We start from the raw sequence: 15,780 nt of genomic DNA on the forward strand, positions 1-15,780 counted from the left end.
ACTTTAGCAATGCAGTATTACATCCAGAACAGTTAAATACAATGCAAATAGTTAGACAGATCAAAAAAAAATTAAACCATCTTCTTAAGTAGCTGAGCTGCTAACAAAAACATGTAATCATTAAAATCCACTTCTGTGCCGAAAACTCCATGTTAGCCAATGTTATTGCTATCTTCTAAAAAGTTCCAGCATCAATCCTGAGAATAATAGTGAGCCACAGTAAATCAGGAGTAATTTAGCATATTTATTAATCGTCTGAACAAGAGTGAGCAGCACGAAGTGGCAGAAATATGTTAAAGTTTTAAGTTGTGCCCTATAACCAGGCTTAACTGTACACATGGTTAATTAAGGACATTCCAAAAATGCCCTTCAGTGCTGTGTATTGACTTCTGGGTTGTTCAATGAAATCTTTTTGGCTGTTTTGGAATCTATTGCTGGAGAGTGAAAAATGTCCACATTCTAGAACCCTGGAGGAGTCTTCCCTTTCCTGGATCTTTTATTTGGAAAAGATAGTCTATTATTTTAACAGTGACAAGTGACGCTCACAGAATAGGGATGAAGGAAAATTTACAATATTCTGATTTTATTTTCTCTCTTTTCTGAGTGGGGGTTTCCCAGTAGTAGAACCTCCACTAAGTGTGGTGTCAAAATCTGTAGATAACATGATGAGCTAGATCCTGAGGTGCACCCAAGCTCTGCTTAGTGCACATAGTGGGGAGATAGATGTGGCGTTGTGCCATCTTTCTGCCCTCCACCTCCCACCCCCACAAAAGTCTTGGGGACAGCTGACAAACAGTCATAAGGACCAGAAAAAAAAAGGGGAGGGGAAACAAACTTTTAGCAATGCCTCTATTTAAAAGTTCATCTTCAGACTTCAGAATTAACTTTCCATTAAAATGAATGGTCTGTTTGCAGCTCAGAGTTATTGTTTCAGTGCACTTGTAGATTTAATAAGATAACACTGCATCTGATCACATTCAGAAGATTGTCTTTACAACCAGAAGACCTAGGAAAAAGTATGTTAAAAGTTTGCATTTTGCAGAAGTTATCTAGATGGGAGAAACTGCTCCACTACCCTTCCCCGGGTCCTTTACTGGCTTTCACAGATTTCCTCTGATGTGGCTAAAAGTTTATAAAGTGTTTTTAAGAAGAAAAAACAATATATGTGTCAGTTACCTTAAAAGAGGTAAAAGAGATTATTGAAGAGCTGCTTGTGAATAACTTTCTCTTTTTAACATTGAAAAATATTTTTCAACAGTATTCACTGCTCTAAAAATGAATGGTGAATGGAACACTAACTTCCCGCTGACAACAACAATCTGGTAAAACAATAGTGTAACAGATAACTCAAATGAACATAGCTGCAAACCATTTCTTAGACACACACACAGCTTTTCTAGCTGCTCAGAACATTATTTTTTAAATTAGATTTTTTAATAATACATGTAGTTGATAAATTGCAAAGCTGAGAACTTGAAAGCTGTCTAAAGTTAGGATCATAGCTTCCATATTAAAAACTGATTGTGCTATTAAAAGCCAGCCATTTAAAAATAGTATTACATAGCTTCTGGAAAAGCTAATTATTAATTTGCAAAAAAGAAAAAAAATAGTTACTTCAATTTCAAAAACAGCAGGAAATCTATGCATAAGACATTCCAAAAGTCAAATTGCAATCACCCATTACTATTTCTGAATCAGGGTTTTTACAAGCAGGGGTGATCTGTTAATCCTTAATTTTAAAAGCTCCTCCCCAGCCACCCCAAGTAGATAAATAAATTGAAAGTCCTCTCCACTTCACGCAAAAAAATCCTTTCCATCTCTGCTGTTTACTTATAGTTACTGTAATATATGACACCACAAGGCAGTTCCTCCCTGCAGTTCTATGTATCATCCTCGCACGACTCCATATTAGACTCTCCTTGATAAAGCGGCTTGCAAAATATACTTAAGTCTTTTGAGACAATCACTACTACTTTTCATCAAATAATATGTATCATGATATTTCTCTCCAACATCTGCAGTAAATAACTTGTGGGATATTTGTCTACAAAATGTTCATGAATCTGTAGTTGATCTCTAGTAGCAATCTCTGCAAAAATCAATTGTAATTAATTCCCTACAAAAATCTGTATTAACACATTGAATAAGATGTCTCTGAAGTTACCTTCTGAAAGAAATGAAAATGGTTAGTGCTGGTTACAGAAAAGAAACAAATCAATGATGCAGATGAGCCTGAGAAGTAAAAACCAATCAGTGTTAATTACAGAGACTATCTTCCTTTAAGCTTATTAATGAAAGTATCTGAGACTGAAAAAAATAGTATTTTTTTTCTTGCGCCTGAGGCCGCTAATATGCTACTAGTATTTAAGGCAGGGGTAGGCAAACTACATCCACAGGCCATCAGACCTTTTACTCCAGCCCTTGAGCTCCCACCAGGGAGCTTGCCCCACTCCAGCGCTTCAGCCAGGGGGAGAGGGGGAAAGGTCCGGGGCTTTCCCCGTTCTGCGCATGCTGCCCCTGCCCCAAGTGCCGGCTCTGCAGCTCCCATTGGCCAGGAACCACAGCCAGTGGGAGATGTGGGGGCAGTGCCTGCGGACAGAGCATGCTTCCAGGAACTGCTTGAATTAAGCATCACCTGGAGCCTGCACCCCTGAGCGCCCCAACCCCCTTCCCCAGCCCTGATCCCCCTCCAAACCCTTTGATCTCAGCCTGGAGCACCCTCCTGCAGCCCAAACCCATCATCCCTAGCCAAATCCCAGAGTCCGCACCCCCAGCCACAGCCCTCACCTCCTCCCACACCCCAACCCCCAATTTCGTGATCATTCATGGCCCGCCATACAATTTCCATACCAAGATGTGGCCCTCAGGCCAGAAAGTATGCCCACCCCTGATGTAAAGTGACATCAAAGTAAGAGTTTCAATGCATTAACTGAACAATTATCTAACTGTGAAAGCCTATTACTAAAGATAGGTGGTAAGCAATGGGGAAAGGGCAGCAAAGCAATCTAAACATACGAGAGAACACAACATTTTAAAAAATGATAAAAAGGAAATGAATGTAGAAGAACTAGCAATTTAGTTTAGTACACTAATGAATTTATAAACTAAATTCAACTTACGAAGTATCCAATGCAAAGAGTACCAAGGGCTTTTTACATTTACATTTCAGATATAATCAGCAGTGGACAGCAACTGTTCTCCCTTCTCTGTGTACAAACATAGATAAAATCAGAGAACAAAAGAATCTGTTCCCTATAATGACTCCTATCTGGCAAATACAGTAGAAAAAAATATTTAAACTCCTTATCAGCTGTGTTAGAGAGACAGGCGGAAGAGAAGTTTCATAAATCAATCAATGAACCTCACTTAATTCTTGGTGGTATCGTTCAACACTTCAACTAAATGGATCCCCCAAAGAAGCATTTGCTCACTATACAGAAGGGCCATGAACATGAATGTAGCTGGAAGTTCTCATCTTGCATAGCTAAAACTATTGAGAGGCTGCCAGGTTATGGGCTAAAAGAAGAGTCCTCACAATATTGTGTAAGTAACAACAGTATTATTAAAGGAAAACAGTGTGATCCAGTGAATAAGCAAAGAGTCATCTGCCCCAGACTTCGACTTCCTACTGGCTGAAGTCCCGCTATCACACTGAACTCCACTAATCTGAGGTGATGAATTTCCATCTCTTAAGAAATTAAATAATTATCAAACAGGTGAGAAGAAGGATGCAGAAGGGCAGAAGGATTCATTCCAAGATCTCGAGAGCTTCATCAAAATTCCTTCTCTGAAGATGTAGCTTGTGAGTAAGACAGACATACTAGAAACAGATGTTGAAGACCTATGGCCAACACTGAAGTTTTTTCAATATCATCAAGCCTTTGGTAATTGTTGATCTTCAAGATCCCCACATGTACCTTTAAAGCCTTCCCCAACACGACTTGGGCAACTAAATCAAATGCAGTTTTCAGACTGACATACACTACATACAGGGGCTTCTTGAGCTCGTAGTGTATCTCCAATAACAAGCGAAGGGCCAAAATGGTGTTTAATGTGGACATGTTAGTTGTAAAGCCTGACTGTTGGTGGTGCTGCTTCCACTGTAGCAAGGGCTCAAAACGCACCAGCAGAATACATGCAAACACATTCCCTGGCATGAACAACAAGGTGATCAGTCTGTAGCTCTTACATTTGCTGTGTGGCCCCTTGCCCTTATAGAGTCAGATCACAATACTGTCCCTCCAGGTGATTGGCAAGGTTCCAGTTCTTCACACCAGGCAAAAGATGACCAGAAGTGATTCCGCTACAAGGTCAAAAGAACATTTTAGCAGTTATAAGGAGATGCCATTAGTGCCAGATGTGTGTCTCTTTTTCAGTTTGCAAATAGCATGCTTCACTTCATCCAAAGTTAGTGCATCTGTACAAGCATCTGGGTCCAAAATCACAGTGGCTGCTAAATGATTCAGCTCTAGGCAAGCTGTGGCCAGAGGGGATGTTTCAGAGCACTGTGAAAATGTTCCACCTAGCATGAGAGGATGTCATCATCTGATTTACATGGATGGCCTTGGTTGTCATTCGGGATGCTGTTTGTAGCGACTACCTCTTGACTATTGAGATTGCAGATCACATGGAATGCCAGCTTTAAGTCTCTCCTGGCATCTGCCATTTGGTTATAATATGCCTTGCAATTGTGAAGTGCCAGGGCATTGAGCTTTCGCTTCAGCTAATTATGATCATGCCTATTATCTTGCTGGTGGGCTGTGGCTTTCAATTTAATTGTCTGAAAGGCCTCCTCTGTAAGCCATGGTTGAAGAGATGGACATCTATAGCTGATTGGTGGAGGACGGAGGCGAACAGAGAGCAAGTGCCCTCAACATCATCTGGCAGTCAGCTAGAGACAAGAATCTATTGCTGATTTCGATATAAAACCTGTTACCTAAACCTGGCATGCAGAGAAGTGCATCAATGGCTTGGTCTACACTACAAGTTTAAACTGATTTTAGCAGCATTAAACCGATTTAACGCTGTACCCGTCCACACTATGAGGCCCTTTATATCGATATAAAGGGCTCTTTAAATTGGTTTCTGTACTCCTCCCCGACGAGAGTAGCAGCACTAAAATCGGTATTACCATATCAGATTAGGGTTAGTGTGGCTGCAAATAGATGGTATTGGCCTTCAGGCGGTATCCCACAGTGCACCACTGTGACCACTCTGGACAGCAGTCTCAGCTTGGATGTAGTGGCCAGGTAAACAGGAAAAGCCCCGTGAAATTTTGATTTTCATTTCCTGTTTGCCCAGCGTGGAGCTCTGATCAGCACGGGTGGCGATGCAGTCCCAAATCCAAAAAGAGCTCCAGCATGGACCGTACGGGAGATATTGGATCTGATCGCTGTATGGGGAAACAAATCTGTTTTATCAAAGCTCCGTTACAGAAGACGAAATGCCAAAATGTTTGAAAAAAAAAAAATCTACAGGCTACACAGTGCTGCATGACAAGCGAAACGGGAAGCCAGAGACTCAAATGGACACTCAGGGAGGGAGGGAGGGGGGTACTGAGAACTCCAGCTATCCCACTATCCACAGCAGTCTCCGAAAACTATTTGCATTCTTGGCTGAGCTCCCAATGCCTGTAGGTTCAAACACATTGTCCGGCATGGTTCAGGGAATAGCTCGTCAATTTACTCCCCCCCACACGTGAAAGAAAAGGGAAAGAAATCGTTTCTTGACTTCTTTCAGTGTCACCCTATGTCTACTGAATGCTGCTGGTAGACGCGATGCTGCAGCAGTGAAGAGCAGTATCCACTTCTCTCCCCTGCCCGGTGGCAGACGGTGCAGTAGGACCGGTAGCCGTCCTTGTTATCAACCCATGAATGCTCCTGGCTGGCTTCAGGTGAGGCTGGCCAAAGGCGCCTGGGTGAAAATAGGAATGATTCTCGGTCATTCCCAGTAGATGGTACAGAACGGCTGGTAATCGTCCTCATCATAGCAACTGGGGGCTGAGCTCCATCAGCCCCCTCCCTTTCCTGTGTAAAGAAAAGATTCTGTCCTGCCTGGACTGTCATAGCAGCGGCATGCTGGGCTCCTCTCCCCCACACCGCTTAATGTCCTGCCTGGACTGTCATAGCGGCAGGAGGCTGCCTCCCCCTCATTTTATCTCACTAACAAGTCACTGTTTCTTATTCCTGCATTCTTTATAACTTCATGACACAAATGGGGGGGACACTGCCACAGTAGCCTAGGAAGGTTGGGGGAGAAGGGAAGCAATGGGTGGGGTTGTTGCAGGAGCACCCCCCATGAATGGCATGCAGCTCATCATTTCTGCGGGATCTGGCACGGAGCAGCTGCGCTCTCTGATACACTGGTTCTCTAGTACACTTGCCCCATATTCTAGGCAGGACTGACTATTTTTAGAAACCATAAAGGAGGGATTGACTCAGGGAGTCACTCCCATTTTTGCCTTTGCGCCTCCGGCCAACCTCAGCCAGGGGCACCCATGATAGCAGCAGACAGTACAGAATGACAGATAACCGTCATCTCATTGCCAATTTACACTGGCAGCAGACGGTACAGAACGACTGATAACCGTCTCTGCTACCATGCAAAAGCAAATGAATGCTGCTGTGTAGCGCTGGAGTATCACCTCGGTCAGCGGCATCCAGTACACATACAGTGACTGTGAAAACAAAAGCTGAACGGGCTCCATGGTTGTCATGCTACGGCGTCTAGCCAGGGCAATCCAGGGAAAAAGGGCGCGAAATGATTGTCTGCCGTTGCTTTCCCGGAGGAAGGAATGACTGACGACATTCACCCAGAACCACCCGCGACAATGATTTTTGCCCCATCAGCCACTGGGCTCTCAACCCAGAATTCTAAGGGACGGGGGAGACTGCAGGAACTATGGGATAGCTACGGAATAGCTACCCACAGTGCAACGCTCCGGAAACTGATGCTAGCCTCAGATCATGGAAGCACTCCGCCGAATTAATGTGCTTAGTGTGGCCGCGTGCACCTAACTTTATATAATCTGTTTTATAAAACTGGTTTATGTAAAATCGGAATAATCCCGTAGTGTAGACGTACCCAATGTCAACCTTCTTCAACTGGGAGTTGAAAAATCTGGATTCTGTGTACCCATCCACAAGTCATTTAATCCCTCTGTGCCTCAGTTTCCCAATATTCAAATAGGGATGGATGTTACTTTATTTTGTAAAGCATTTCCGTAATAGTGCTTTATAAAGAACCAAGTATTATCATGTGTTTTTAATATTTCATGAAGTTTTTTTAAAAATCTTGTTTTGTTTATTTCATCCCTGTCATATCTTTCATAGCCATTGTAATTTTCATGCAATTGTACTTTTTGCTTAAGATTATTTCTGTTACACTTTTCCAATTTTATTTTCTGTGTGATCTTATTTATTTGCTCAACTTCCTCCACACGTTTGCCCACGTTGTTGCAGTTGTGCCTAAATAATCCCCTTTCTTCAATTTGGCAAGCCCTCTCCCACCTTTCAGTCTGACAGGATTTTGCTTTTCCCCACCAAGGTCCACTAGTGTTACTACCAACCTATATTTCTCTGCCTGCTCATCTCCCTTGTGAGCACCTCTACTTCTCAGCCAGGCAGAATTATCTAAACATTAGTTGACTGATTCCCCTGTCAAGCCACATTAGGGAACACTTGACTGGTGATTCCAATGTGGGAATCTGGGAAGCACCCTGAAACCATGGAAAATACAGGAATTCCTATATATGCCATGACTGCTAACAGATCTGCAAATTAGAATTACTGGCAAATATATCTTTTCTTTTTGACTAAACATTGGTTTTATTTTGAATTTGTAATGAATACTAAATTAAGATGGCATTTGCTACTATTGAGTTGTCCATCACAAGGATGGAAAAATGACATTACAATGTTTAAGTAGCTCAAATTAGCACAACATTAACCTCAGTTGAGAAGTAATGTAAAAGCAAGCATGATAGCACAGGATAGGATATTAGCATTCACAGGGCAGCAATCTGAGAAAGTGAAGAGACACTTGCAGTATATTACTACTACTACTATAAAAGTAGGGTTGGCAGAATTTGATTTTTTTATAGTTTTTACTGATAATATTTATTTTTAAGCATTTGTTTATTTTTATCTATTTAAATTTTCGCAATTGTGGGAAATTATGGGAGGTCCGACAATTATTTAATAAGTAGATTATTAGATTCAAAATGCTGAAGTTTTATAACTGTTACAAAACAAACTGTCAACATCACATGCAAAATATAAAAATAAAATATTCTTAAATCAAACCCTAATAAGTTCTCAAGCAGCATTTATATTTTTCCATCAGTGTCTGTGTATGTCCTGAACAGGGCCAGCTTTTGGGGTGGGCAGCCAGGGCGGTTGCCCAAGGCAGCTTCCCAGGGCAGCCTGCCAAAGAGGGCCCCAGCCCAGTGCTATACTTGCATGCTGCGGCCAAGGGTCCACAGCGCTGGTTCCTCTCCACCTGGCCCAGCCCCTAACCCTCACTTCTCTCTGCCGGCACCGGATGGAGAGGAGCCCTCAGCCGCTGCGGCTCCTCTCTGGCCCCACCTCCTGCCTCAGAGGCTCATACCATTGGGTGGGGCTCGGTGGCAGGGTTTCTGGCTGCCCTAATTTCATGCAAAAAATTAATTAAAGCCCTGGTAGTTCACATGAGAAATGTGAAAGGATGAGATAGTGTGATGGTTCCCTTTTAGTGGGAGCAGCACATGGCTGGTGTTTTGGCCAGCTTTGGCTTTTACTAGCTGTTTTTACACACAGTCCTCCCCCCCCCCCCAAAACACACACCAGGGCTCCCTGCATCCAGTCACTTTCCCTATGTGAAAGCAGCAAAGAATCCTGTGGCACCTTATAGACTAACAGACGTTTTGGAGCATGAGCTTTCATGGGTGAATACCCACTTCGTCTGACGAAATGGGTATTTACCCACAACAGCTCATGCTCCAAAACGTCTGTTAGTCTATAAGGTGCCACAGGATTCTTTTCTGCTTTTACAGATCCAGACTAACACGGCTACCCCTCTGATACTTTCCCTACGTGGGCTGTGTTCTGAGGCATCAGCAACTGCTGCTCTCATTCCCTCTCTTTATGCAGCCCAGGCGGGGAAAGTGACCTGGATGCAGAGAGCCCTGATGTTGCTCCTCACTCTCCCTTCACACCACATCCCCCTAGGGGTGTGCAGGACAGCCAAGCAACAGTCCCGAGGGGAGCAAGCAGCAATGCCAGCTGCTTCCTGCATCCAGGTCAGTTTCCCCACACAGGTGCAGGGTTTAGGAGTGAAGGGGGTTCAGGGATTAGGAGTGCAGGAAGAGGAGCAGGCCTTTGGGGTGAAGGAAGGGTGAGAAGCCTGGCGAGCCCATGGGGGGCCAGAGGCACCAAAATGCAATTTTGCCCAGGGTGCCATTTTCCCTAAGGCTGACCCTGAAATCAACATTTACCAAACAAAATCTAATCCTTCCAAGTCTATATAAAAGTATCCAAGATGGAGAGTTAGCAGCCAGAATTTTGTATGCACAAAGCTCAAGGGAGAGGTCTGAATCTTACTGGGGTCTTGTTTACACTTAAAAAGCAGCTGCGCCACTGTAGCGCTTCAGTAAAGACACTATCTATGCAGACAGAAGAGCTTCTCTTGTCAGCATAGGTACTCCACCTCCCCAAGAGGCAGCAGCTAGATTGACAGGAGACTTCTCCCATTAACCCATTAATCTACATAGTGGATTAGGTCACAGTTTAACTAGATCGCTCCAGGGTGCGGATTTTTCACACCCCTGAGCAACATAGTTGTACTGATCTAATTTTCTAATGTAGACCAGGCCTCAGTATTAACAATGAAGGGGACAAAGCCCTGGGGAATAGAGATGTGCATTTCACTTGTGCAATGAAATTCCAATCTGGTTTGTCCAAAATATATTAATTGTTAAAAATTTCTATTTCCCTTCTCTTGTGTGGGTTGCTCAGGAATTCTCAATTTAGCAGCATGTCAAAATAACTGACCATGGTTGTTCTAATCTAATCAGCAGCAGCACACTGCACTGAGAAATCCTGAGAGCTGTCAGAGCAGAAGGAGAGGGGATAGAGCTGGATCAGGCCCACACCACCATTAACTCCATTCCTCCCTAGACCCAGCAAACAGCACCAGTGGCTCTTCCCCAATACCCCTCCGGGGGCACCACATGGGGCAGAAGCTCCTTTGACCTCCCAGGGATGGAGAAGAGATGGAGAGAGACGGCGTACACAAGCTAGGTTAGTCTTTCACTAGCCATCCCTGAGCCTAGCACGTGGCCCCAACAGTCCATGCCTCATTCTGGGATAACAGCTTTCTCCTAAATCCCGACGCTTAGGTGGTAAGATTCTGTGCTGTGGTGCTAAAGGTTCAGGACTCACACCTGACCGATAATACATGATAGGAGGAAGCTGTTACAGTTGAACATAATATAATGGTTTCTTACCATTATCTTTTTTTAAAAACTAGGAAGTTACTTACAAAAACCTACATTAAGAATATTATTCAGGCTGTATAATCAAGCACTTGACAGGCAGACTTATGGGTGCCCGTCGTCGTCTTCTTCAGCATGGCTTGGGTAGCTAGCAATGATTACAAATTTATCGCTAGATTTGACAGCTAGCACATTGCCACAGCACTGAGCTGGTGAATGTCCTTCAGGTCCCTGGCAAAAGAATGAAGGGGACCACTCAGATATGATGTGCTCCATCATTTGTGCTGGTGACCACAGTTGCATACAGGTATTTGCCTCATTTTCCATTTAAAGAGGGTTTGTCCACATCTCTGATGAGATGTCATGATGTGATTCAATCAGCACCAGTCTTTCCAACATAAATCAAAACCTGGTGGTTCCTTGGTAGGGTCAGTGACGAGCTGTTTGCTCTAAGCCATCAAAATGCTCCATGTGGCGCTCCACTGAGCCTCAGCATCAAAGTTGAGCGTAAGGGTCTTGATGCAGTTCCAAAGAGAATTGCAGGATTTTCATCTGGTCTTTGGTGGGTTCTGCAGGTCATCATGCAACAGATCCTCATGTTTGCATTGACATGACTGAGAAAGCAAGAAGTCTCAGCAGTTGTGTATCAAGGAACTTAGTGTGATTGCTGTGGGAAAACACTGGTGCACAGCATTCGGCTGCAGAATATACCAAGGCAATTGCTGCAGTTCGTAGGGTCCATGGACTGAAGCCCCTTTATGTTCTGGACAGTTTCCTGATAAGTATGACACAAGACCTGACCTTATCATAAGTGTTCTTGAGGTGTTGTCGAAAGGTCAAACTCCGGTCCAGTGTAACACTGAGATACTTTGGGTTAACCTCATGGCTGACGTTCTTACCATAGAACTGCATATTGAGTTTGGTATTCGACATTTTATTGTTCAGATGGAAAGTACTCACCATAAGCCTAACCCGAAAAAAACTAAATTTCCCAGGTTGGAAATAATCTGTCACTGTGCTAAGATCTTGGGTTGGAGTGCAGTTGACGGTATGGAGGCTTGTGTGCTGAACAGCTAGGGCAATGATATCTGCACACATGGATTTCCTCGACTCTGTTGCTGGCATATCCACAGCGTATAGATTAAAAAGTATCGGGGCCATACAGCATAGTTGCCTGTGAAACTTTAATTCTGCCCCTTCTCCATACATATTATCAAACAGTTTTTAGTTATATAATCACACAGTTACCTAATCACATATTGTTTTTTCTACAGGACCCCAGTGTCACTAATTTATTATTGCCTAGTGGGCCAGGATGATCTCACCACCACAGAAACTAAGGAAGTGGGGGGAGTGAGAAAGAAAATGGACAATGCAGCAATACTTAAAACAAAGGAGGTATCATATTTATTTTAAACAGAGTTTTACATCCATTCTACTTTCAGTTCCAAATATCTTTAAGGTCTACATGCTCCATGATTTTCAATTATAGTTACAATCTTTTATTCCTTTTGGGAACCTGAAGTTTGAGTCTTAAGAGAAGCAGGCTGTCTGTGTCTAAACTCTTCCTGGTGCAGTACCTTCCTTTCCAAGGGTCTGTCATAGATTCATAGACTCCAAGGCCCAAAGGGATCATTGTGATAATCTAGTCTGACCTCCTTTAGAACACAGGCCACAGAACTTACCCAAAGTAAATCCTAGAGCATATCTTTTAGAAAAACAGCTTATATCAGTGAAGCTCTGCAATGGGGACTTGTCAAAAGTTGCAACAACTACATGACTCTGACATAAGTCCAAACTGTTACCTCTGGGAGGGGGAGAATTCCAGCCTCAGGTTGTCCAAAACTAAATCCCTAGGTTTTTCTGTGAGGAGGGCAAAAAAAACCCAAGCAGCCTCAGCCAAGCTTGTGGTATGGGGAAAAATTCCTTCTCAGCTCCGCAGTGGCAACTAGCACAGCCCACAGCAACCTAGTACAGGAAGGGAGGCTGAGTTCACTACTGGTAACCAGCAAACAGGAAGTGACTCAGAGCACATTGCTCTCATCATGGCTCCAAATCTCATGCCAAACCCTGCAAGACCTTATGGCTCCGAATCACAAGCCAAATCTCACGAGACCTCAAGCCCAGCCCAGAAGTCCTGTGGAGGCTGGAAATCTCTCAAGACCTGATCCATCTTGTTCTTTTTACCCTCACTGGGCTCAGGGCCCTCTTCTGGATGGAGGATACATGCTTGGTGTATGAGATAAAAGACAGTATTGTACTACTTCCTGAAGTGGTCAGAAATAATCAAAATTTTGCATAAACAAAGCTTTATGCTTTCTTTTGAGAATAAACATGTTGATGTTCTCTACTAGCCAACCCTTGCACATAAGGATTCAGATATGATCCTAATACTACTAAACGAAGAGGCATCTGTTTCAGGAAATACAGCTGAGCAAGATGCACATATTTGAACCCCAGCAGGGTTCGGGACCTGACAGCCTTGGGGTTAACTTCAGGCCGAATGGCTCCCAACTACACTTTCCTGAACAATATAGTTGTAATAGAACACTGGGGGAAAAACAAACTTATGGATAAGAGAGGCAGTTCTGTTAGCTCTCAGCCGCAATGGCATGCACTCTCTTGTACAGATGGAGCCAATGACAAGCACCAGCATACGAGCATTCCTGTGCCCCTACCAACAGACAAGTTTTTTAATGCAGTTCCATAGCTTGATACCACAGGTGCCAAATCCTGTAAATGGAAATGCACAGAGGCCCTCAATATAGAGCCCCTGCTTTGAGTGCAAAACAGAACAGGACACCATCTTAATGTCAGCATCACAATAACTGCCATAATATATATAGAAATAGAATCCTGAGGACATTCCCCATGAGATTCACTCACATTAAACAACATTTAGAACTGCAGTCAGATATTTAAACATGATACTTTTCTTGAACACAGTTTAGTACAGGGTGGATTAGTCAGAGCTCATTGCTCTCTAAACAAGTTCAGTAGACTCAAACTTTCCTAATAAATGTAAGCTGAAAAGAATAATATCTAGTGCCATTATCTTACAGAGCTGGAAACCTAGTGAAATCACATGACAGACTTTTTAATTAAGAGCTTTACCTGTATAAATTACTTCATGAAACTATTTGTTTCTGGCAGAGAAGAGTCTAAAGTCAAACATTTAATCGATACCTAACGTAAATATTGTAATTATCTGAATTTCTAAAATACACAAAAATTGAAGCTCTTTCTTGAAATAGATCTAAACAAATCTAGACTCTCTTTCTAATAGTCTCTTAAGTTACCCTAACTTTTCTCAATTACTGTTTGCCATTCTGTTTACAAGGGGACAATGGCATCCATTCTCTTCCTGATGTGTGTGCTTACTTCCCATTACTATTAACGGGTTACGTGCACATAAAGGAAGACCAGATTCCTAAGAAAAAATAAGTTTCTTAAAAGACAATTGAGCCAACTTCCTATGGCCATCTAATGTCAAGAAGCAGAGTAGTCTACTGGACTGAGCAAGGGACTGGAAGCCAGGAATTTGTGATGCATGTTCTAATCTTGGCTTTTACATTGATTTTTGTGGCCTGAAGCAAGTTCACTTAGTCTCTCTGTGCCACAATTTCCACATCTAAGCTCTAGCTACCTCAGGGAGGTGTTGTTTGCACAGACCTTTGAAGATGTAAAGCAGAATATAAGAGGAGAAGTATTATTATGATACATTTTGCAAATGGCAAAGTCTTAAAATTTAATTTGTCCATTTAAAACAAGCAAACTTAAAGCCTTTGTGCTAGTTAATTTTTCATTAATAAACAAAAGCACAAAACTATAGAGACTTACTCAGACTGCTTAGTTGCCGTATAATAGCAGCAAGGGTACTGTTGGTTACACATTCCAGTTCACTAGTTATTCCTTCAGGAAGAGCTCCTCGGCAGAGGTGCCTAGGTTCAATGTTTCTCTTTACTAAAGGCATGGCTCACAATCTGCAATTTACAAAAAATAAAAGTGTTACAGTTCAAGCAAAATAGGAAGTTACAATGTACACTGGACATTTTCCTAATATACCTTAAAAAAGTGTTTCCTTTATTGCTTATTTTAGATCACCCTCAAGTGTTCTAGGCACTGCTCAGAAAACACAAGAATGACAAGCCCCTGCCCTGAAGAGTTTATAGTCTACTCGGACTTAATAGACAAATGAAGATCTAACAACCAAAAGTAATGTGCTGGGGGACAGGAGGCAGGTTACAGAAATAAGATTCCTCAGTTAAGGTTTTATTGGTTGTACAGCTGTTGATTGTGCGGCTGTTACAGGGTTTGGTATTTTGTAACTAAATATACTTGTTTTTCTAGATGATGTTGCAGAAATATGCTTTTCAGAATGATCTGAATGAGGTAACAATGCAGACTTGACAAACAGAGTTTGGAAGACCATTTCAAGGATAAAAGGCAATATGGAATGTGCAGAGACATTTATTGGAGTAAACAAAAGGGACATCAAGGCTTGTGTCCCTGCAGGGGTTGAGGATGGAGACAAGCAAACATGTGGCAAAACAGAGCAGACTGAAGGGATTGTAAAAGGGGACAAGAGCATGGTGGCTGCATACTACAGGTCCGTAAGAAAGTGAAGACAAAAAGTTTGAACTTGATGCAACATTCAATGGAGATACAGTGAAGTGACTCGAAGGTGGAGGTAAAGGTAACAAGTTAGTTTTTTTAATATATCAGTTAATAAATCTTTGTAAATTAGCAACTGAAAGGCAAGAAAGATGATTTTGAGATGGGCATTTTGGAACGAACCAAGGGAACGAAGCAAAGAAGATTAGAGAGAGGAGGAAGTTGCAGTAGTCAAGCAAGGTAACAATCAGCACGTGAACCAATGATTTTCCTGCAGAGATTGAAAGCTCAGGTATTTTCTTTTTTTAAAATGTCTGATGACAACAGCCATGCACTATTCAAGAATAAATGTTTAGCTTTGTAGGATCACAGATATATTCTAGGAGGACACATTTTTGTACAGAAATCTGGTATCTACCTTAGGAAAACTAAGTGGCAAGAGTTTATTTAGAGGCAAATATTGAAGTCTTCCTTTTTGCTGCACTGGAGCAGTAATAAAGTAATAATCTTTCACCTTTAATTTACTCCTGAGAGAATTCTACACTACTGCGCAATGCAGAATTTGTACAGAAGGGGAGATTACTTCCATGTAACTGGAGGTTCTTTGAGATGCGTGGTCCCTATCTGTATTCCACTGAGGGTTATGCACATGTGCTGTGTGCTTGGAACTTTTCAAAGTAGGAATGTCCATCGGT

General features: G+C 42.5%; 1 protein-coding gene across 3 annotated transcripts in view; it reads right to left on the reverse strand.

Moving 5' to 3' along the window:
- Positions 1 to 15,780, reverse strand: part of WASF3 (WASP family member 3) — a 159,353-nt gene that overhangs the window by 30,700 nt on the left and 112,873 nt on the right. For all 3 annotated transcript variants that reach the window (XM_050937259.1, XM_050937260.1, XM_050937258.1), the window contains one exon: positions 14,312 to 14,454. In XM_050937259.1, the coding sequence (XP_050793216.1) occupies positions 14,312 to 14,444 (133 nt within the window). In that variant the 5' untranslated portion in view covers positions 14,445 to 14,454. The remainder of the gene's footprint in view (positions 1 to 14,311; positions 14,455 to 15,780) is intronic.

The sequence above is a fragment of the Gopherus flavomarginatus genome, chromosome 1 (genome assembly GCF_025201925.1).
Source record: "Gopherus flavomarginatus isolate rGopFla2 chromosome 1, rGopFla2.mat.asm, whole genome shotgun sequence".
Lineage (NCBI taxonomy): Eukaryota > Metazoa > Chordata > Testudines > Testudinidae > Gopherus > Gopherus flavomarginatus.